This window comes from Acanthochromis polyacanthus, chromosome 1, assembly GCF_021347895.1.
Source record: "Acanthochromis polyacanthus isolate Apoly-LR-REF ecotype Palm Island chromosome 1, KAUST_Apoly_ChrSc, whole genome shotgun sequence".
In the NCBI taxonomy this organism is placed as follows: domain Eukaryota; kingdom Metazoa; phylum Chordata; class Actinopteri; family Pomacentridae; genus Acanthochromis; species Acanthochromis polyacanthus.
The window spans coordinates 56,578,959-56,603,765 of NC_067113.1; the positions used below are offsets into that span (position 1 = coordinate 56,578,959).

The 24,807-nt window shown below is 39.1% G+C and overlaps 2 protein-coding genes across 3 annotated transcripts in view; one reads left to right on the forward strand and one right to left on the reverse strand.

Moving 5' to 3' along the window:
- cerk (ceramide kinase) overlaps positions 1-3,288 on the reverse strand; it is a 53,035-nt gene extending 49,747 nt beyond the window's left edge. Inside the window, exon 1 of the mRNA XM_022193889.2 lies at positions 3,040-3,288. Within this exon, the coding sequence (XP_022049581.2) occupies positions 3,040-3,178 (139 nt within the window). The 5' untranslated portion in view covers positions 3,179-3,288. The remainder of the gene's footprint in view (positions 1-3,039) is intronic.
- Positions 3,289-10,863: 7,575 nt separating this feature from the next.
- Positions 10,864-24,807, forward strand: part of tbc1d22a (TBC1 domain family, member 22a) — a 166,140-nt gene continuing 152,196 nt past the window's right edge. For both annotated transcript variants that reach the window (XM_051946344.1, XM_051946341.1), the window contains exons 1-5: positions 10,864-11,085; positions 11,541-11,597; positions 16,377-16,560; positions 17,879-18,128; positions 23,549-23,731. In XM_051946344.1, coding sequence (XP_051802304.1) covers positions 11,024-11,085; positions 11,541-11,597; positions 16,377-16,560; positions 17,879-18,128; positions 23,549-23,731 — 736 coding nt within the window. In that variant the 5' untranslated portion in view covers positions 10,864-11,023. The remainder of the gene's footprint in view (positions 11,086-11,540; positions 11,598-16,376; positions 16,561-17,878; positions 18,129-23,548; positions 23,732-24,807) is intronic.

A 24,807-nucleotide genomic window follows, 5' to 3' on the forward strand; every position in this document is an offset into this window, starting at 1 on the left:
GTAAGGGAAAATTCCAGTCGTCACTGATTAACTCGACTGTATTGCCTCCTAATGATAATCAGAGTCAACAGAAAGTGTAGAAAAGTAAATACGATCAGCCCTTATGCTCGCACATGCAGGGAAAGTCACTGGAATGAAAGTGACACCACTTCTTTCTCTCTCTTTTTCAGTGCTGAACCTCCTAGATATTTATTACTGACACAGTCTCCTTGTTTGATCCCTGACTCCTGGGTAAACTGACCTGATCTCGTCACCGCGATCACCGCTGGGGGAGAGATTTTGATGTGGCCGTGTTGAACATTGACTCAATAAACGAAAGTCTTTATGGCAGGTTATTATAGGGCGCTTGATACCACTTCCAGGAAGGTCAATGGGCAGGTTGGAGCCGGAGTGAGGAGCGGCGGCCGTAATCACTCCACTTGATACGCTACAGTAATTGCAGACCCAGGAACTCATCTAGATGAACAAACATTAGCCTCGGGAGGTTAGGAGAACGTCTGGATTAAGTGGAAGTTGTCGGACGCAGACGACGGAAAAGGGGCCAAAAATGTGAAGCGCCACTTTGACAACCAACAGTATTACACACACCATTAATCCAGTGAACGCTGGGAGAGCAGCTGGTTCTCAACCTGCACCTACAGCTGTTTTCAAACACATCACCGGTGTGTTTGTGACATTAAAAGTTAATTATCTAAGCCAGTAGAAACTTCAGCAACATGTAAACTGGCAGTCAGGGAACATTTGTAGCTTATAAAGCATTAAAAAGCAATAGAAACGTGTAAACAGACTCATGAAATGTTGAATAAAGGGCAAAAATAGCACTGTTTGGTGTCAAAATGATTGCTACTGGTACAGATTTCTATTTACTTTGGCAGTGTATGCATGACTTGTATTTATACAGTGATACATGGAGAAATCCATGAGAGAGATAGCTGTATTTGGACTGCTTGAATGGGTAGCAAAAATCAGATTGTGCAGATATTTTGTCTGACATGAGCATATGTTTTGTAATTTGAAAAGTGGATGAAGTGTAATTTTAAATCTTCAGAAACAAGGTTTTTGTAGCTTAAATATAAGCTCTTCATTAGCAAACTAGCATTAGTTTTGTCCTTTAGCTTCTTGGTTGGGTAATAATAATATTTGGATACCAGAATTTAACATGACATTAGATCAAAGTTGCTAAACTGGCACAAAACCCTTAAAAATATATTTCTAAGCTTCTTTCATGAGATACATGAATTCTGAGCGTGTGTCTGCAAGTTTGGGCCCTTGGAACAGATATAAACTGGATTATCTTAAGTAGACAGTGTGCTCAAGAAGGACTTTATACTGACTCATGGATGACATCATACTGTTCTTCTGCACTTTCCAAACGTTATTGGACCGAATCAATCAAATTCGAACAACAAAAAGCCATTTTATCGGGTTTGTAGTGGTTAAGAAACTTAATTGTGTGAGGGAAAAGTAATTTTTAGGTCAGAGTGCATTGGGTAATGTACAAGAGAGGTGTCATAACACAGTTTGACCTCTTCACTGGTCCAAATACTAAACCTCTGAGCCCTAAAACATGCAGATGGGCTTGAAAAACAGGTTATCTTTTTATTAAATTGACAAAAATACACCTTTTATCCAACCCAAAAACTGTAAAAAACAAACAAAAAAAACAAACAAAACAGAATTATCAAAGTCCATGAACTTATCACTTGGGGTGTGCAGTTCCTTTTTGGAGAATAAACCAAATCTAACCTTAAAATCACAATATTTCATCAAAAATCTGTTTGTAATATGTCTTCTTTAAAAATTTGACAATAATGAATAATTTACACTAACCAGATTCTGTAAAAAACTAAAAATTCAGTGGCACAGCAGGTACATCATGACTGACTCCAGTGTGATTAACAGTCAGGGCAGAAAAATTCAGAGAGCTTTAAGATGAACTGTGCTGAACTGCAGGCAGTGTTTCCACCGAACAGACAGGAGACAAGTATGAAAACAAATAAAAAATGTAAGAAGTAAAATATTTATAGTCACCATTTTTCATCTGTGTTTGTAAACTGTGGACACTTGGAAACATTTTACACATTTCTTGACTATTTCTTTTCTTTTTTTCCCTCCTTTTGTGATTTATGGCATTATAACTTTGTTATACTGCACAGAAGACATTTTTGAATTCCTTCTACTTCTAACCACAGTTATGCTGTTACCATAGAGGTGCACTGTTGTGAAAAACTAGCCCAAAGTGAGTAAACATGTAACAAGACAAAAAAACGCCCCAAAACTACTTGATTTCAAAGGGCTAAAGGCAAAAAAAGCCAAAAAAAAGTTGAGATTTTCACAACTTAGAACTATAACTGACGTAGTAAAGAGTTAGTACAACTGCCTCCTGGTGTGCAGTTAGAAAAATGTCGATTTAGTGCTGAAATCCTCATTTTTGTGGGCTTATATTTTAAATTTGGGTCAATTTTACAACATGTTGCGAGAATATTCCCATTCATTTAACGTTCCCAAACTTTTCTGGACAAACCAAAAGCTTCCAGGCTTATTCTTTTGTCTAAAAAGGCTCAGAATGTGGATATTTTCGAAGACGCATAACCCTCCGCTTTATGAATGAACTCCTTGACATATTAAAAAGCTGTATGCGGCTTATGGTGGCTCCTAATTCCCTCTGACAGTGAAGCCACCTGTGACCTGCTGCTGTCAGCTGAACAAACCTCCTCTACAGCAGCTACATGAGCTGACTGCTGCTGCCTCAACATGTGCACGATCCTGATAAGAGCTGCACAGTGGGGGGAACAGCTGCTTTACACTTCTTTTTGTTTTTGCAAGTGTGACAATGGGTACAGATGGCAAATGAGGGAAACATAGGCTTAAATGCAAATGAGGATCACTGGTTAGGATCTGATATAAATATATAGGATGTGTTTTAAGTATTTATTCAAATAGGATTAGTTCATTTCCACTAGATATAGAGTTTTAACACTGCTTTTATAATTATTACACTACCACCCAAGTAATTTTCTTCTGAATAGTTGGGCTTACCTCCTTCAGAAATGCCAGAGCTTCGTTTTCTCTCCTTGTCAGCCTCCTTCCACGTCAAAACACTGCGGTTGAGAACAACTTCTACCTGCCTGTGCTTCAGGAAAAGCCTCGATGACAGTAATTTGGCCTGTTTATCCATATTCTCTCGCTCAGACGTGTCATTAAGTGCTCTGTCCGGTGATCCTCATCCCAACTTTGTTTCGCTCCGGACTGAGAGGAGTCCGAGTCCGTCTGAGCTGCACTCTCTGCACAGATCGTGTATGAGAGAGATGAGTCACTCAGGCGTGGGGAAAAAAAAACAGGCTGGCCTACTTCTCATTTTGTCAAGGAAACGATAGAAATAAAACACCTAAGTTAAACGATTCAGCTAGCACGTGTTGTGCATTTAAATGAAAACAGCAGCAATACAACAAAAGAAGTATGAGAAAGAGAAAAATAATCCTCTTATCATATATAGTCTTTCAAACAAGCTGATCTTATAAGTGAAGCATGAAAATCAATTTTACATAGTCACTGAAACTTTGTTGTTGAGTTTTTTTTAAGTTTTTCCTTTTGAAAAACTCCACTAAGCACAAATACAAAAACTGCATGTAAATGATGTCCTTTTCTGACTTCAAGAAAAAGCTGAAAAATCTCATTTTTAGACTTAAATTTAGCCAAATACGCACAAAAATAATGTTTGAGCTCTTTCACTGGTGAAAAATTCTCAGTTAATCAGTTAATCCTGATCAGGTGTGGTTCTAAATTCCTATGATCAGATAGTATGACCGGTACAGAGACACTCCCTAAAATGACGCCTTAACATGCAGTTTTAATTCAAATGACATGATACAGACTTGAAAAGAAAGATGAGAACAGGTTGTTGGCATGTTTAACACTGATGTGTCACTTAGAGTCATAATCAGGCACTTTAACGTAAGAACTAATACTTTCAGACAGCGTGATTTGCCGGACAATCTGCCCAGTGGTGCTCTGGATGTCCAGCAATGTCATCATGTCCCCTAAAATGTCCATGGACTTCAGTAGACCTTCAGGAAGAGCAGGAAAACATCCTACAAGAAGCACTTACAACTTCATTATCTCTCTGCATGGAAAATGTGTCACTTGCTACGGGAATGTTATTTCTGACCGATAACCTCATTCTCTATCTGATCATTTTCACTTCCAGTATTCATACTTGGCTGTTTCATAACATTCATTCTGTTGCAGAGATGCTGTGTGTTTGGAACCACAAATACTTACTCCTCTGTATTAAAAACAAATTAGTCAAACTTAATTATTTATTACTTTATCCCCTACCCTCCACCGCAGACATTGGCGGAGTTCATGACATTGGCACACATTTTTTAATGAGATAGAAAATGAATTTTCTTTGCACATCTCAAGTTGTTTACATTATTTACTATGTAAAAGCATACATTCTCAGGTGATTATTTTACACACCCCTGCACACTTTAAATGTTTCCATTACTTTTTATTGATAAAAATCCCTTGGATTTGTTACACTTTCTTCTCATGTGTCTTGCAACATTTACTATCTATTGACTTGCAGCAATTTCTTTCTTTTAAAATATGTAACCCTCTACTTGTCAGCATGTACTAGAATGCCCCAAATTACAACATCAATTTTTGTGTGTGCAAAAATGATATTCTCGAAGTATATTTTCACATATATAGCTTATGGCCCATTCTAAAATTACATTTCATACAATATAAGTGGGGGAAGTTGAAATAAGAGAAAATAAGACAAAATGGGGAGCAAAATGAAATAAACAACATTAACATACAAAAAAAACACACTTTTATATTTATAAAATACTTTGACAATTAAATGTTATAACACACAAACACAACAATATGCTATAAATGTTCACTTTTCAAGAAGAACAATATCACTGTGTGGGTTTAACTTCTCTTTTGCAACTTTGACTTTAGCTGTAAAGAGGTCACACATAATTAGACTTCTTTGTATTTAGTACAGAAACTTGCATAACTTTGCAATAAAATAATATACATAAACTTTAAATATTTTAACTGTAACGCAATCGGACATTTTTCTTCCTTAACAGAAGACATGGTGCGTTAAAGTACATAGAAAACACTTCGCACGAGTGAGAGCTCTCTTTTTCGCCCATCTTTGAATCCAGACTACAGCAGCACGTTGCATAAACACAAGAGGTCTTTAATTTGACTCAGCGTAGTTAGTTTCTTCCACAGTGACCAAACCAAAGTGTTATTACCGTAGATATGTTATATTACAACCAGTTATCATTAAGAAGTAAACACCAGCATTAATGAAAAACTAAAAATTTGTGTTTGCTCTCTTTTTTTATAGCTCAATGGAAACTGATGGTGGAAGCTTCTACATACATTTACTCAAGTACTGTAAAGAAGTACATTTTTCATGTACTTGGGTGTTTCTGCTAATTTAGACTCCAACTTCACTACATTTGAGTAAGAAACATAGTACTTTTGACTACATTTTTACAGGTTTAATCACTCTAAAGATGAAGATTTTACATTAGAAGCTGCTTTCAGAGAAGTTAACAGCTCCACCAAGTAGTGATTTTAACATCTAAGCTTCTGTTTCATTTCAAAAAAATGCCCAAATGATCCATTATCTAACCAGAAGTCAAAGATAGGAGAAAAAACAAAACAGATTTGTGAATCGAGGCTTTGGTTTTTCTTCTCTCCTTGTGGATTAATCATCTAACAAACCCTCAGATTTACTTGCTGTGCCTGCCTATAAAACTGGATATAAAGCAGGTAAAACTAACTCCACCTGCAGCTGCTACAACAGTAACAAGCTGCTGACACACTGATGCTTCACTATTAATAATAATCTGATGTTACATAATAATGTATCATTCAAAAAGATCACACCACTTCTTTTAATTAATTACAAGTATGTTTACTGGACCAGCTAAACTACCTGTAAATCATACTCAGAAATGTAAGGACATCTAAAGCCCCGTCCACACGAAGATGAAACGAAGTCTAAACGCATAAGTTTCTTGCCGAATCTGCGTATCATCCACACGAAGACGGCGTTTTGGGGGTCTGTAAACGATCATTTTTGAAAACGGGTTCCAGAGTGGAAAGATTTTGAAACGCCGTTTACGCATTCGTGTAGACGCACACATTTTCTGAGACGCCTTCATCTCTACGGCGATCGTTTTTGAAACTGTTCAGCGTTTCGTCTTCGTGTGGACGGGGCTTTAGATAGATGTGAATCACGTAAATGATTAACAAATATTGGATTAACAAATGTCTCTCTAGTTCTCTACATTATAAGAACAAACAGATCATGTTTGGGCCTTCTTGCACACGATGCTGAAAGACTCATGAGAGAAAGACTTATCTGTGTCAGTGTGTACTACTTTTATATTTCTGACATGTTTTAAAACTTGTGTCTTAAAAATTAATGCACAAATAAACATTTCTAGATGACAGACACTCTTACGAATTATACAGTGCTTGCCAAAAACATCACCAGTGTGCTGTGGTCGTGTTGGTCAGGTTTATGTCAAACCATGGTGGATCTCATCTGAGCAAAACAAATTTATCTATGTCTTGTCTGACCGAAGAATGCACTCCCAATATCCGTCAAGTTTCTACTCAAAGACTTAGTAAAATTTAATTTGGCAGTTTTGGCCTGAAGCACAAGAAGAAGTTTTTTTTGACAGCTTTGCATCAGAGTTGATCTGATACAACGTACTTAACACTGAACTGTCACAGAAACTCATATTTTATTGTGCAAAGTCTGAAGCACTTGCTTGTCTGTTTTTCAGAACCAGATTGTACAAGCAGCACTCTGTCTAACAATCTGTTTTTTTTTCATTTTATCTGGCAGTTCTTTTCCACGTGGAGCCATGATGCAGACATGCAGACAGACACATCTCATAGGTCCAAAAATTCTCAAGTTCTCGGGCCACTTTATAGCCATGTCTTAGCCTAATAGGAATTCACAGGCGTACCCATTTTGTTCTCTAACTTCTGTGTCAATATTTGTTTTTGATTGCTCCTATGAATTCCCAATCTTCTCTGTTCCAATTGTTCCAATTTCCCTCCTGGCCCCCGGTCCTCCTCTCCTCTGTCATGGTGCTGTAATGCTGCGGTCGCTCGGCCAATCACGTCGCTCGCTTGTTCCGAATTCTTCTGTCGAGTTTTTGGCAACCAATGGGAGAGCCCCGATTGTTCCAATTTGGTCACATGACTCGGGATTTCCCTAACACCACCGCGGCAGTTCAAATCGGCCCGCTGACGCTACTTTACCCGTTTAAACTCATTCATTTCTCTCTTTTAAAGGAAATAACCGCGCAGAATCAAAGTTTATGACAGACAACAGTCAGAATGACTTTCCTGCTGTGTGTTTTTAACCCGCTGTGGTGAATTAATGGAGTAAAGATGCAAAAATAATGTTAAAAATCGCAGTGGAGTTCATAAATTAATATTAATTGCAGTTTTATGAATGTGCCAATGTGCAATAATATACATAGACACTGTATTGTTTAAACCAGATGGATTAAAGTTGTTAAACACTTGAATTCAGCGTCTGATTACATCTTAATGCACCACTTGACATTAATATTATTGTTAATATTAATACTTATATCCTTTCTGATCAGGATCAGTTCATGTGCAGCTAAAAACCTAATCACTGATCTATTGATCTGTCTTCTTCTGCTTTAATTAAATTGCTGGTGTCAAAAATATGCGGTGCTTTATCATTAGAACTGATTTTATGTGTATTTATTATGAAGCACTTCAAGCAGATGTTCTGCTGGGTCCATCAGAACCATCAGAACATCCAGAAATCACTGATGCATCCAGTAGTTGAATTCTTGTTGATACCACTGCATTCCTTCTGGTTGTGTCCCGGTATACAGATCTCCATGAAGCTGCTGGAACCTTCTGGATTAAAACCACCCTGTTGGCCTTTCAGTTCAGATGTTGAAGGCTGAAGACAGATTCTGATTTATGACAGTTTGTTGTTTGGTTCCTCTGTCTGACATGATCACGAATGAAAGAAAACTCTGCATCTTTTTGCAGCTCAGTAAAACACGTTAACACAAAGGTCAGAGGTCAACCTGATCATCAGGATCTATCAGTTGGATCCTGAGGTCTGAAGGCCAGCGTAGAACATGTTGGACAGGTCCCAGTTCTGGTTCCAGCAGGAATAAATTAAAAACACAGCATGAAATAGAAGAAAGAAGAAATAGAATAATAGAAGAAAGAAATGAATGAAATCAGAATCAACTCTGCAGGCCCAGTTTCACACAAAAATGACAAATGTGACTCTGGTGAGTCTCAGCTCTGAGTGCAGTAATCAGAGAAATAAACTAAGAACTGCAAATAAAGGAGAAAAGAAAGAAAGTACCACAATATAAACACATAAACAGCAGCATTTACGGTGTCTGTGTAAAGTGGGTTACTGAGAGAGGAGTGGTACATTTAAAGTAGTATTAATAGTACTGGTAGCAGTAGTAGTGAAAGTTAAAAATAAGTATTATAACTGAGGAGAAGGTGAGGACATCAGACTGTATAAATGTAAAAGTTAAATTCCTGACATGGAATAAGAGTTCTAGTAAAAGCTGATGTTCATTGAGAGGCAGATGGAGTCTAGAGGTTCTGGTTCTGGTTCTGCACAGTCTCCTGGAGGGAAACAGTCAGTTAATAGAGTAATAAATCAGAATACATGCACATTGCTGCACACACACAGAGTACATGCACATTGCTGCACACACACAGAGGACATGTATATTACTGCACACACACAGAGGACATGTATATTACTGCACACACACAGAGGACATGTATATTACTGCACACACACAGAGGACATGTATATTACTGCACACACACAGAGGACATGTGCATTACTGCACACACACAGAGGACATGCGCATTACTGCACACACACAGAGTACATGCACATTGCTGCACACACACAGAGTACATGTGCATTACTGCACACACACAGAGTACATGCACATTGCTGCACACACACAGAGGACATGTATATTACTGCACACACACACAGAGTACATGTACATTGCTGCACACACACAGAGGACATGTACATTGCTGCACACACACAGAGGACATGTATATTACTGCACACACACAGAGGACATGTGCATTACTGCACACACACAGAGTACATGTGCATTACTGCACACACACAGAGTACATGCACATTGCTGCACACACACAGAGTACATGTGCATTGCTGCGCACACACACAGAGTACATGTACATTGCTGCACACACACAGAGGACATGTACATTGCTGCACACACACAGAGTACATGTATATTACTGCACACACACAGAGGACATGTACATTGCTGCACACACACAGAGGACATGTATATTACTGCACACACACAGAGGACATGTACATTACTGCACACACACAGAGGACATGTACATTACTGCACACACACAGAGTACATGTATATTACTGCACACACACAGAGGACATGTATATTACTGCACACACACAGAGGACATGTATATTACTGCACACACACAGAGGACATGTATATTACTGCACACACACAGAGGACATGTGCATTACTGCACACACACAGAGTACATGCACATTGCTGCACACACACAGAGGACATGTATATTACTGCACACACACAGAGTACATGTGCATTGCTGCGCACACACACAGAGTACATGTACATTGCTGCACACACACAGAGGACATGTACATTGCTGCACACACACAGAGGACATGTATATTACTGCACACACACAGAGGACATGTACATTACTGCACACACACAGAGGACATGTATATTACTGCACACACACAGAGTACATGTGCATTGCTGCGCACACACACAGAGTACATGTACATTGCTGCACACACACAGAGGACATGTACATTGCTGCACACACACAGAGGACATGTATATTACTGCACACACACAGAGGACATGTACATTACTGCACACACACAGAGGACATGTACATTACTGCACACACACAGAGTACATGTATATTACTGCACACACACAGAGGACATGTATATTACTGCACACACAGAGTACATGTGCATTACTGCACACACACAGAGTACATGTCATTTGCAGCACAGTACATGTATATCAGTATATACAGAGTACATGTGTGATTTATGTATGATTTTAATTTAGTTTTAACAGTTTGTGCACAAAGCATAACGTCATGTACAGTGTAACAGCAGAGTGTTTTGAACGCGGCGCCGCCGCCGCTCGCACGTAACGGTACCGGTACCGTACGCGTCGCCGCTTCGTTTCGGTCGGTCCCGACTCGCCCGGGCCGGCCGAACCGGCCGCGCGGAATCCGGCCGTCGCCTGGGATCGATCCCGCGACCTCCCGCTCCGCGATCGCCGCCCCGCCCCCCGCCGCCGCCGCGCGCCGCTTTTCCCCCTTCCCCCCACCGAGAAGATTGGCCGCCATCCTTTGCGCATGAGAGGAGACACTTTACTTTGTCAACTTAGAAATTGTATAATTAGTGACAGGTGATGCAATTTTTATAGTTTTACTTTTACATGACTCCCTTCTGTTGTATACTGTAAATACAGCAGTATATATAAATGTTAAATGTTAGAAATTCTCTCCTCGCCTCTGGTCCTGATGCTGGTGGTCTTCTTTGATTGACACACAGTTTGCAGATTCTGTCTTTTTTTTTTTTTTTTTTTCCAATTTGCAGTTTCTGTCAACAAAGCAGATACCATGGAGCGTGACGTTAGCTCCCTCTCAGGCCACCGAGCAGCAGATCTCACTTGTGATTGGCTCACATTGAGGAAGTGTCGCCCCAGCCAATCACAGACGCGCTTACTTGCCGATTAGGCAGTATCAACATGGCAGCTTTCTGAGTTTTGGAGGAGGGGACCTGGTGTAAATAAACACAAATTTAACAGTTCAAAGGGAACGACAGCGTCGGAGTGTTTGAGTTTATGTGTGATTGGACCTCAAGGGGAAAATGTCGAGTGACGGAAACAAGAAACAGTTCTGGAAAAGAAACGCAGCGAAGGTTCCTGGCAGGTAAGTGACGTGTTCCCTCCTGTTGGCTAGCTTAGCTTTAGCTAGCTAAACTCCACTGACGCTGTTGAACTTCAAACGCAAGTTTCTCTTTCATTGACGGACCTGCGACAGTGACCAGGGTTTGCGGGGTTCAGCCTTTGCAGTGTACCAGCGTCTGAGGCTAATTAGCCTAGCAGACACAGTTTACACCTTGCTGATGCTAACTGGCTAAGAGCTAGGCTGCTAACAGTGGCTAACAGTTCAACAATTTACCCACAGCGGCACAGAGTTGTAAATAATGATAACAGCAATGATTTTGTATTGGAGGCAGCTATCAAATAAACGTCCCTTTCGTCTCACGTAGTCGCCCTCCTTCAGTTTTAACCAGTATTGCTGTGAAAGGCTAACATGGCTAGCTTGACAGCCAGTTATTGATTACTTCATTCATTTCCATTTTCTCTTCTTCACTTCCTCAGCATTCAGCATGTGTACGGTGCACAACATCCACCTTTCGACCCGCTCCTCCATGCCAAGTAAGTAAAATGAACTTCCTCATTCTGAGAAGATGTCCTGTGATGTTTTGGAGTAGTTTGACCAGTGCATAAACTGCAGCTTCTCTTGGTGTCAGTCCACAAACTAGACTGCAAACTTTGGCTGAAGTTGACAGTATGACTCTCATTCTTTGCTCCAAAATGTATTTTAAAAACTGATGCAACCGATTTGTTCTGCACAAAATACTGAATGAAAATATTTGTCCTTATCATGGAAGTAGAACTGAACAATTTGGGGGCAATGTGTGATTGTGATTTAATTTGAAGTGCACTTCAAACGTCAACTGTTTACTACATGATACAATATCAAAGCTGTGACTACCATTATTAGGAGGATAGCGTGAATTTACAAATCTGCAGTTTGAACCCTGCATCAAATTCACTGCACCCTTTATGATTTGCTAATTGCACTTTTAAAATTGAAATTAATTCTTTTTATTTTTTAGCCCAATATGGAAGATCTCATATCTGAAAAATCAGATGAAGCATGATTTTCTGTGTGGATGACGTTAAAGAGTTTTCTTTGTCTGGATTCTCCATCTGTTTATGGTTTTTATGGAGCTAATGCTGTTTCTGAATTATCTGGCCTGAGTAGAACTTTCTGTTGCTTGTTAATATCAGAATATGTAAGCACAAGGCAGGACTTTTTGCTCTTTTTTTTTGTTTTTTGTTTGCAAAGCTTACTCCTGTGCCAATGCATCGTGAGTGCTATACAGGAGTGAATATTTGGCAGAAGACATTGAAACAAGACAACAATGCAAAACCCTGAGAGTTACTAAACAGCTCGTCTATTTTTAGCCGCATCCCAGTCAGGAATGTGGAAGCGTTTGTTTTGCCATACGTGACTGATGAGGACACACCAAGGGTAGCATCACGGACTGGGATGTGGCAATGTGCTTTACTGTAAACGTCATATATCAGGTCTTGCAGTGTGGTTCTGGTAATCTTTTGTTTGCACTACGTGGCCCTTCGTACTCTGTAGCGTCAGAGGAAGTGACTCTACCAGAAAGTCTAGTTGCGAGATGGCAGAGTTAACACGTTAAAGGAAATGAAGCCTACTTTCAGTTTGTTTGATTTCAGCTTTTCAGAGAAGCTATAAATCCTGTTTAGAGCAAACAGAATGCCAAAGAATTCAAATGGAAGTTGAAAACACGTGTTTGGGGTGTGTAAAAACTTTTGAGTGAATAAAATTTGATTGAATGCAGCATTATATAAAAAATGTAATTTTTGTGCTATATTTTTTATACAGTTAAATGAAGAGGAAACCTGTTGAATCTGTAGATGTAGCGTGTTTACAGAATCTTTGTGAATTTTAGGACTCCAACTAATGATTATTTTCATTGTTGATCAATTTTCTTGATTAATTGCTTAGTTGTTTGGTTTGTAGAAGGTCAGAAAATGGTGAAAAATGTCAATCAGTGTTTCCCAAACCCCAAGATGACGTCCTCAAATGTCTTGTTTTGTCCACAAACTGTAAATTATTGAATTTTCTGTCACATAGGAGGAAAGAAACCAGAAAATATTTTAATTTAATAAGCTGGAATCAGATAATTTAACATTTGTTCTTTTAAGATTATTCAAACCAGTTAATTGAAGCAAAAATAGTCGGTAATTCATTTAATTGTTGACAGATTCTGGAAAAATTGATGAACCATTGTGGCTGTAGTGAAATATTTTTGACTTTATGTACCTGCTTCAAGCCTATTTTGTCTCTGAGTCACACACCAAAGAGCAGAGAGAGAGAGAAACAGTCTTTCACTCAGTAATAATCCTTTTCTTTCTTCCGACTGATGTTTAATCATGTAGATTTCCACTGGGGGTTGAATTTAATTTGCTTGTTTTTTGTCAGGGTATAAGTTCAGATTTGTTCTTTTCTTCTAAGTTATGATGGAAATAAGCTAATATGGACACGTTTCTCTCTTTTCTTTGTTACGGTAATCCTTGTCTTTGTGAGAAATCAGACTGCCTTCTTCCCTCCACCTGCACCTCTTTCCCCCTCCTCCCACCTTCCCCCTTTCCTCGTGGCATGATAAAACGGAAAAGGTTGCGTTTAATTGAATTCTCTTTTTGTCTATTGCATTTCTTGTTCTTGCTGAATGAAACGGTGTCCTTGCTGCACAAAGACAGCAGCTCAGTGAAATTTTGTCTTTTGAACAATGCCAGACTCTGTTCTTAGTTGTTACAGACCTGCTTCTGATTCAAGTGTTTAACATTAGGTGTGTGTGTGTGTGTGTGTGTGTGTGTGAAGAGGTGGTGCCTCACACAGCTACAGTTGTTGTGTGCAAAAGTCTTGACACCCAGTGGCATATTTAGTTGATATTTGAAGTGAAAAGAAAAAGAATTCAACCTCTGCGTCAGACATTTAACAAATTAGCCTGTCTTCAGATGTTTTTAACGCTGTTGCCTTTTATTCGTGAACACCAAAAATAGTCTCAGAACTGACTTCTGAGGCAGAACAAGAATTATTGGCAGGAATTATCTGCTCATAAATACTCTGAAAGACCTAGAAAACTTTTTTGAAAAACTGCATTTTGGCAGGGCAAAAAGTAAAAGGAAATAGCAAAAAAAAAAAAAAAAGGTTTTACAGGAAGGTTTAGTGACCACCAGCTGTGTTTTATCGTGTTTTTGTGAGTATTTTGTCATGATGTATGGAAAAAAAAAGTTAATGTAAAAGGCAAAATGTGAAAAAACATTCCCTGATTTAACAAAACTGTTCTTACACTTGCTTGAAGTGGCTTTTTCAAAAAAAATGGAGACAACAAGTTCTGCCATAGTGAACATTAAATATACATGATCGTTCACATGTTTCTGCTTTTTCAGCTGTCTTTTTCTTTGGACGGCATGAAATGTGGCAAATACCAGCTGACATGAAAGAATGATTGCAACTTTCCTGATTGGAAACAATTCTTGAACTCTTCTCTTCAAGTTTCTCTTACAGATGAACAGACTTTTTTGATTCTTCTGCTTCTTTCTGTTATTTTTTTAGTGGTTGGAAAACAACTGATTTTGTTTCTACTTCTTCTTTATGACAGTCATGTAGCTTATACCACCACATTAAGATCATAATACACAGTCTTTTAGAATTTTTTGGAAATAAGTCAACAATTTTTTTTTGCAACGTTTCAAAAGTTTGCTTTAAATTTGCTTGGCGATGATAGGGACACACAGCTGCTGTTCCACTGTGCTGCACTGATTCACAAACATGGTCGGCATGTAAAAGTCATCAGAAATAAACCTCATTTGGCTCTTTGGGCAAATTCATCAAAGGTGTGTTTGGAGAAAAAAGGAGAAGCATTTGATGAAAAGAACACCTTGCCGAATGTTCAGCATGGGGGCTGGAAAATACTGCTTTGGGTTTGTGTGGTGGCCTTTGGCAGAGGAATCAGTGCATGAATAAAGGAAAGAACGGATTCCAATAAATATTAGCATATGTGATGTAGTCAGTGGAGTGAACTGAAAAGAGGATAACTTCTAGAACAGGACAGTGATTGGAAGAGTCCCTCATAATACACCAAGAGTTAGGAGAGAGGTGAAGTTTCATGAAATATCACTGTAGATCTGTTGTAGAAAGCTTGTTGGATCTTCAAGTCATCTGCAAAGAAGAGAGGGTGAAAATTCCTCAATTAATAAATGGATAGTGTCTTAGGTCGAGCTCAGATGACATGAATTTCTGGCTGATTTATTTGTGTTTTAATCTCGTGTGGGATGTTAGTGTGACCTGATGTTTGGCACAGATTATTTAGTAAAGTAAGGGTTTACAGAACCAGCCTAAAACCACCCGAGCTACTCATGGACTCCAGACTTTCTTCTGAATGCAACATATTATTAGTGTTGGAGCAAATTGCTGCTCCACAGTCTTCATTTTGTTTACATCTGCATCCTCGTGCGATCATGTGAGGTGCTGCTCTGCTCCCTGACTGTTCCCTCCGGCACCATAAACTTAATAACATCCTGTAGTGTGTGATGTGCCATTATTTTCCAGTCTTGTGGTGTGTGCATGTCTGAGATTAGAGAGAAGAACATCTGTGAAGTTCCTGCTTTTGTGCGTGATGCAAGCCGATTTCAAAGTCTGTTAGGATTTTCAAACTGCTGTAGTACGAGTCGGCCTTAGCTGGGTACAAAAAAGTATTTTAAGCTGCGATATCTGCTAAAGGGAGACTTTGCTGATAGAGTGTGCAGACTTTTCCCTGTGCCACAGTTGCTGTTTATTTTCTTCTTAGTTTTTAAGTTTGTGAAATAAAGTAGCAGCACATCCTTGTTTCACGAACAAATGCCACAGGAGTTTGTGCTTGCTGCACTTCGGTAATGAACAAAATATGTAATCTGACCACAGGTGCTTGACCTTTTGCCTTAACTTTGTGTGTTTATGAATTACTGATAATTACTTGTAATTCTTTCCACAGCCCGTGTCATTGTGCAAACTCTAAACATTTTACCAGCTGTGTCCAGGCCGGATGTTAATTAATGTTATGATCTTTTCTTGTCCGAAGGGTTGGTGTTATTTTATTTATCTGCCCTCCTGTCAGTGTCAAAGGGATCCACTGTTCATCCTTGTCTTTATTCACCCTTATCATCATTTTGGTTATTTACGTTATCTCCTTTTCTCCCCTTCCCTGTGTGTTCACTTCTTTTGTTTTTTTCCCCCTTTCTTGCTCCTCCGTCCCCATCCTTTTATCTCAATTCTTCTAATCTCATCCTCTTTTTTTTTTTTTTTCTCCTTATCTTCCTCTGCTTTCACGGCGCTCACTCTCGGTCCTCCAGTCTAATTAAAGCAGGCAACAAGCCTCCTCCGGCCACGCCAGGCAAGCCCAAGAAGGCCACCACTTTCCAGGAGTTTGAGAGCATCACAAGTGACGCCTGGGACGTCGGGGATGACGATGATGAACTGCTGGCGATGGCTGCGCAGAATCTCAACATTGAAGTGGTCATGGAGACGGCTAATAAGGTACACAGCTACATGCAGTGGTTTGCTGCATAACTGTGCATGGTTTTCTGGGACATGGTTCATAATGGAGTCTTTTTTTTTTTCATTTAAAACCATTCTGTCTAAATTTTCAGTTGCTTATATTTGTAGAGAAACTTTATAGAAAATAAGCTCTGACTGTTTATGAACACCTGCTAGCATTTTTCTGTTTTATCAAATATCAGTGAAAGTTTTTCAAAGCATTTAAATAAGCTTAATTAAAGCATTGTGTTAACTGTGAAAGTTTAAAGCGTATGCAAAAAAACAGTTGTGAAAGATTCATTTATAACCTTCCTGCTAAATATTGAAACTCGGAGAAAATTGCTAATTATTTTCAAAATTTTGCAGTTAGTATTTATCTTGATGAGGTTAATGAGCTTCAAGTTGCAACCTTAGTTTACATACTGAGGAGAAGTAGTATTTATATAAAGAATGAGAAGTGTCAAAGTAGAGCCATCTGAACCCAAAGCACTTTCTGTTTACTCAGTGTGCTTATTTTTTACTGCAAGATGTAGTCCTGCACCTCTTTTAAAACATAGCTTTAAGTAGAGAAAACTCAAAAACAAGATTTGTGCAGTATAACAGTCATAATGTTATAAATCATTAAAAAAGGATAATTTGTCTGATATTTTAATTACAAAATTTGGCATAACTTGGAATCAACATGTACAATTTTTCTTTTCTCGTGCCCACAGGTGTTATCAGTACTGGAACAAAATGATGACTTTACAGACATTCATTACAAATACAGAGTGTCCCTAAAGTCTGGACACATAGGCAAAAATGCATATTTTCAAGGAATGAAATGAATCTGCTATCTTTCGGTTTGTCCACTGAGATGTACCAGTTTGACTCTTTCTTCTTTCGACGAAGACACATTTAATCTGTGCAGGCAATAAAATTGTAGTTATTAGGATTTCTTTTGAGTCAAGACTTTAGGGACACCCTGTACATTAAATACATTTAATTTGTCTTCATAAACAAAGCCTGCAGTTAAGCCTGGTTCGGCTAAAAAGCCCCTGAACTTTTGTCACGTCGCTGTTAGTTGCAGCTGAGTGAGTTATGACTTCACGGTTGCACTGAGGACTGCAACATATTTTGTTTTCACCAAAATCTAGTCATAACTGACTGATTGTTTTTGGTTCGTTTATAAATGAGACATGTGGAATGAAGTGAGTTTGATAAAATATCACATTTTTGCCTTTCAAACTTGCGACCAGCTTTTGTGGTTCAGAGGTTTAAACTCCTGTCTGTTTTGTCCAAAATTCCTGAGTAATAAACTTTTCTCTCAACTGCACAGGTGATTGAGAATCACAGCAAGCAGCAGGAGAGACAGAGGCTGGACGATGCAACAGAGCTGGATCAAAGAGAAGAGGACACGCAGGAGGAGGCGGCAGAGGACGAAGAGGAGGACGAGGAAGAGGAGGAGGACCGAGTGGAGGAGGGAGATGTGACCAGCCCAGAGGTGTCGTTTGCCTCCCAGAGCAGCCCTTATACTGATAGCCGCCTGGTGAAGTCCCACAGTGAAGCTCCAATTGGGTCACCTAAAGGTTAGTGAACACCATTGCTCAGTGTCCAAAAGTTTCTTGGCGCAATTGCAGACTAAGAAAATGTTTTCTGCAAGGCCACTCTTGCCGATGGTGCTTAAAAGTTTATGAAGAATTTTCTAAATTTCTGCGTGAATATGACTAAACACATGATCACAATGTCACATAAGTTCCACAAGTACATAAAGAGAACCCACCTAATCCCGTGAGACAGAAGTATTATACTTGATGATTTATTTATTCAGTAAAATGATCCGGTATTGCATATCGGTGAGTGGCAAAAGTAGTCAGTGTCTGGTGTTGTACAGCAGCAACTAAACATTTCTGATGACTATGAATCGGTCCTGTATTTCGACTTGGACGACATTCAGTCCGTTCCTTTGTACAGAACAGCTTTAGCTTTGGGTTGTTTGGTGTTTCCTCACATGAAATACTCACTTTAGGTCCTTTCAAAAACATTTCTATCGGATTAAAATCTGAGCTTTTGACAAGACAAGTCCAAAATGTTGACTTTATTCTTCTTTTTCTTCAACTGTTCTTTGTTTGAACAGCTTGTGCGACTAGGGTGGGTTTCTTACTGCATGACTACACTTTTTCTTAAAATTCATTTCAAAGACAGTCCAGACATTTTCACTTAGAAATGACTGGTGTAATTCAAAGTCATTGTTTTATTAATGATGGCCAAGATGTAGAAAAGCAGGCCCGAACCATGATACTGCCACCACCATGCTTCACTGATGGGATAAAGTTGTTGTCTGGAATGCAGTGTTTTTGTAATGCTTCTTAGTTAAACCTAGGAGTTCTATTTAGGTCTTATCCGTCCCCCAATTCTTCCAGTGGCCTGTCCATTTGATCTTAAGCAAACTGCAGATATGCTATCATCAAGAAACACCTGACTGAAAGGATCACCTAATGTTTGCTAATCGTGTTTATGCAATGTTTATATTTTTGTCTAATTTTTAATTGGGTTCTCGTCACCTTGTTTTCGAAGTTTAATGGAAAATTTGGTGATGTTTTAGGTCATATTTATGTGCAATTAACATTTTTAAAGCATTCAGAAACCTTCGAGCATCATTCTGTGCATCGTATATAAAGAAGTGGGTGGAAAAGGAAAACAAAACATGAAATGTGAACAAGGAGTCATTCAGCAAATGTCACCACATTAACTTTTAATGCTAGGCAATAAATAGAACGGATGCTTTGTGAAACATCCATTAAAAATAATAAACCTATGCAGGATTTCAGTGATTACTCACTTTCACAAGTTCACAACCTACGCAGTGTTTTGTCAAGCATGTTTTTATTTGTTTACCGTTATCTCACAGCTGTATTTTGTTACCACATTCAGTTATTTTCAGGATTTAACAGAACATCCCAGACGCAGAATAACAGAGAAACTGGAGGGAAAAAAAACTTGGCAGATGTTGTCACTGTGGAGAACTGTGCTACAGGAAGAGTTTGTTTTTTTTAAAATAATGAAACCAGTCCTAATCCTTATGTTGCATTAGAAAGTGACTCCTCAAACTGTGAGTATGTAAATGGAGAAAATCTGTCTGGAACACCTGTAGCACTAGTTGACTGTCCCAGAAGTCTCAAGTTCAGTGAAAAAACTGATTATTCAGTCTAGGTTCTGTTAACCCACATTTTCTAGGCAGTAGAGGAACATTTTTAAGCTGAAACTGTATAAACTGTGTCACAGCAAATGTATGCCTGACAACACTTTTATCCCCATGCCTCCTAAAATATAAAAAACATACGCTGTACTGAGGAGCAGTATTTCATAATAATCCTTGGCGCATCTGTTTCTGCCCATTCCTCTCATCTTACCCCTTCTACTTTTATATATTTTATATCTATATGTATGGCAGTAAAAACAGACACCTTCTCCTCCTGCTCAGTTCAGGCTGTTCCCTTGTTTTAATCTCGTAGTAACTGCTGAGCATCACTTCTCTTATTGCTATTGTGTCACACGTCCCAAGTGTCATTTCAGTGTCTTTATTATTTACTGAAAATGGGTCACTGCCACTCTGTGTAACCATCTGTACAGACTCTGACCGTCAGCAGAAATAGGAGATGCTGATGCTGTGCTTGAGTCTGGCTGGCTGTTGTCCTGTCTGGCAGGTCATCTGCTCGGGTTGTCTGCTGCTCTGCCTGTTGCTGTGTTTAGATACAGATAACACAAGCAGCCCATTGCCTTCAGGCAGTTCCTCTTATCTCCTCAGAGGAGACAACACACAGGCTTGCATGCAACCGCCGTCATCTATGGAGACAAGAAAACGCAAGACTTTCATCTTCTTCTTTTTCTCCTCCTACATTTTTTCTACTTCTTTTCCTCCTCGTACTTTTACTTCTACTTTTTCTCCTCATTCATTTTCGTCTATTTTTTGTCTTCTACTTTTTCTTCTACATCTGCTTTTTCATCTTCTACTGCTTTTTCTTCTTCTGTTTTTTCTCTCTCTCTTCATTCTTTTCTTCTACTTCTACTTATTATGCTTTTTCTTCTACTTCTCCTCATTCTTCTGCTCTTCCTCCTCATTCTTCTTCTTCTCCTCATTCCTTTTCTTGTACTTTTTTCTACTTCTACTTTTTCTTCAGGTGCTTCTACTTTTTGTTCTGCCCCTCCTTCTCAATCGTTTTCTTCCTCTCCTACTTTTTTCCTTCTTCTTCTCCTCCTCATTCTTCTTTTTCTTCTTATATTTTTTCTTCTACTTCTCCTCATTCTTCTTCTATTCTTCCTCATTCTCCTCCTCCTTATTCATTTTCTTCCTATTCTACTTGGTCTTCTTCTCCTACTCCTTCTTCTTCTTCTATTCATTCATTTTTTTATCTTCATTCTTCTTTTCAATTAGATCATTGGCAGACAGCATGACTTTTATTATTATATCAAAAAGCTCCACAGCCCCTCTGTATACCATGGCCATTGAGCTCTTTCTGTCTACCGTAATTTGAATTCTCCATTAAAATACATGCTCTGCTGCTATAATGATTATTATTAGCGTCTGCATTCACATGTGTCTTTTCTCCTTGTATTTGTAATGACTGACTCTGTAAACTGAGACTAACAAGTGCACATTACCAACCTCCTCAAACTTTTTTCTTTTAACAGCCTTTTAAAAGTTAAGTTATTAAATGGGCTATAAAACAGGCTTATTGTTAAAATGACACAAAAGGTTCCACTGCAGAGAAGCTGCTGCCAGCTTTAATAATCTTTTTCAATTTTTTTGTAAGTGCAAATAAAGCACTTGAGAACAGATTTCTCGCTTTTTATTTGTTCTTGTAAAAAAACTGAAAGGGATATTAAAATCGGCAGCATTCCAGTTTCCTTAATTGCTATGTTGTGTTGGTGCGGCACTACACGCCGTAGATGTTTGGTGGTTTTCGCTCTGGCACTCAGAAATGCTGGCAACGTGGTCGTCGGGGGTTTTTATGAACTTTCGCTTCGGTATTCAGTGCGACAGAAGGTGTGTTCCTCTTTACATTGGATTCTTGATCTCACCAGCTCGTTTAGAATTTGTTTGTGTGATATCTCTGTTTTGTTTTGGGACTTTTTTTAAGCACATATGGGGGAACATGTGGCCCTCAGCAGACTGAATTGATGTGTTTGTGTATCCAGGATAAAGCCTTCGCTTTTGAAACAGAAATATTGCAACAACCACAACATCTGCTTTCTTGCAGTCTCACGGCAAAACAAGCCACAAACAGTAACTACATTTACGATCACTTGGACAGATAAGGCTATGTAAAATTGTGGCATAATGTTGTGTCCACGGTTCCAGACTAACTTTTTACAACAGTTGCACCAGGACGCCTTACATTTGTATTTAGGTGCACACCTTTTGGTACAAAGCACATTTTAAGCTTTTTGTCTGCTCCCATACACAGTAGTTTTTGCTTTTTTTTTAACTACACTAAAAGCAGTATTGAATTCTATTATCATTTCTGACTCCTCACTGCTTCAGTTTGCTGCTGACCGGAGCCTAATCGCTGTAGAGAAGCAAGCGGCTCCACTAGCCACACATCTGCTGCGGCACAAGAAAAGTTTCTTGGGGACTTTTAGATTTTTTTTTTTATGCTCTGAAAACAAAACAACTGTTCATCGGCGTGCTTTGGCTGCACTCTTTATGAGAGAGGAAATGCATAAAGTCGGCCGTTTTATAATATTTCAGTGTGTCCCAAAGGTTGAGAATGTGATGGGGTGCACTGTGTGACCGATGTGTATGCAGAGACTGAGTGTAACCAGCAGTTGCAATTTACAGATCACCCCTAAACGCCTCACAAGTAGATTATCTGTAGGTGCTGCCATTTACCAATGTCCCCTAAATGCCTCATATGCATTTGTGTCTTTTAGGCTGCTGTGCACAGAGAAGACCATAGATAGATAGATAGAAAAATGCTTTATTAATCTTCTAAGGAAAATTGCAGTGTTTGAGAAGTGATTTACAATTCACAAAACATACATGAATTCCATTCAGCTCACATGAGGTTTTTAAAATATACATACTCGTGGAAAACAACCAGTGTACAAGATGAAAAAATAAAATTGAGAAAGATGACTTAGATTTACTAGGCTGCTGTGCAAAGACACACCTCTAGATAGATGGAAGAATGGATATATAGAGAATATTTATTGATTCCCTCGGGGCCATTGCAGTGTTGCAGCAGCATTTCACATATCAAATAATACATACAGCTTACTTTGAGTTGACATGAGGGAGATCATAAAAACTGTATTTTGAAAATATATGTATATGTGCATTAAAAAGGCTTTACTGGACTGCAAAAAAAATGAAATGAAAACTTAGATTTACTAGGCTGTTGTGCAAGAAGAAACTTCTAGGCAGATGGATAGATGAATGATTTATTGATTCCCTAAGATGCATATAACTTACATTAAACTGGCATGAGGTAGATGAGAAAAGCACCATTTACAAAAAATGTACACATATTCATAAAAAACACCATATTGGTAAAATAATTGCAGGGAATTGGAAAAAACCATTTGAAATAGGATTGAAATCTCTTCGTACTGATATAGTTTCCATTTAGTCTCCATTCAGTGACTGGAGCCCAGCATTTTATACAGGTGTGTTGTCAATAATATGCGAGTTTGAAAAGAGCAAAACAAAGTAATCCAGTGCCAGGTTTACCTCTGTTGACTAAATTTATCTACCGAGAGACACTCATGGACCGACCTGCTAAATGTCAGACGCACCAGTGCGACCCACCAAAGTGTTTAGTCGCACTTGACAGATTTTTGGTTGCTTGTTCGACCAAACGGGTTGCACTCTGGAGCCCTGACCTTCCTACGGTACCATAAAGATTCAATTCGTGCACAAAATGCGGCGCTGCATCATGTAAAATCCCTCCGTTTGTTGTGTTGTCGTAACCCCTCGCTCTCTCTCATCTCCTTTCCCTTCCACCAGATGCAGCAGGTGAGCGTGCAGCCCTCCACAGACAGCGCTCTCTTCCCCACCGGCCGCCCGTCATCCCCCTCGTGGCTCGCATGGCTGACCAGAACACATCTGGCACCCCGGCCATGACCGAGAGGGAGGCGTCCCGTCTGGATAAGTTCAAACAGCTGCTGGCGGGACCCAACACAGATCTGGGTAAGAGCTGCTCACCCGGCAGTCTCCACGTATCTGTCACTGCAGTGTTTGGTCGCGCTAACTTCTCTAGTCGCACTCTGATCTGTTCTGTCTCGCTTTAAAGTTTTTGTATAGCCTAGCTTTTTTTTTTTTTTTTCCTTTTTGTTTCCAGACCTCTTTCACTTTTTGGTTTCCCTGCACCCTTTTTGCTTCTCGCTCTCAGTCTGCCAGCTGTGCTTCGCTTTTAACGATGCTGTGAGGGGGAAAGTCATCCAGCCATCTGGACATGCTGATTACAAGGGGAAAAAATACCACCAACAACAAAAGCAAATGACAGGCCTTTGTTCTAAGCAAACGACAGGCCTTTATTGTTTATCCAACCCCAGAGACTTTGTTTGCTTCCACCGCTACCCCAGTGACCGTGAAATCCTTGCGGACCCCCCTCCCCTCTTTACAGTTGACTTTGTGTCCTTTGCAGCTAACTTTTGGCAACTTCTACACACCAATTTGTTGCATTAATATCTCTGTTTCAAGTCAATCAGCAGCATCAAAGCGGTCATCAGACTGAGTGCGCTTGCTGAATGTTGAGATGTAGCCAGGGACTGTTTTATAATTTACAGTATGTTATGTGCAGAGATGCTGATGATCTCCCACTTAGAGCAGCAACAGCCTTGAAAACTGCATTTTTTAGAGTTAAGGATTGCCTGGCAGCGTAGCAGGGTTTTATGAAATCAAATAAATAGCACATTTCACAGAAGCATCTACAGTTGCATTCAGCGCTGGGTTAGCAGAGGTCAACGATTTGAACAGGGCAAAGAAACTGAACAGCCGAGCTAGATTGTTGTATTATAGTGTTTTACATAAATGTGAAAATGCTATATCATAGCAATAGCGAATATAATTAATATAAAAAGGTGCATATTATTGTTAAATCCTAGTGAAATTGTCCTTGCGAATGACAATTATCACAACTGATAGCAGAAACATGTTTTAATTTCCGTAAAATCCAATTACAGTGATTGAAAGCACGTCGACAAAGGAGAAAATATTGCAAAAAAATGTAGGTGGTTTGTTTTTTGACCTTTAAGCAAGGAAAT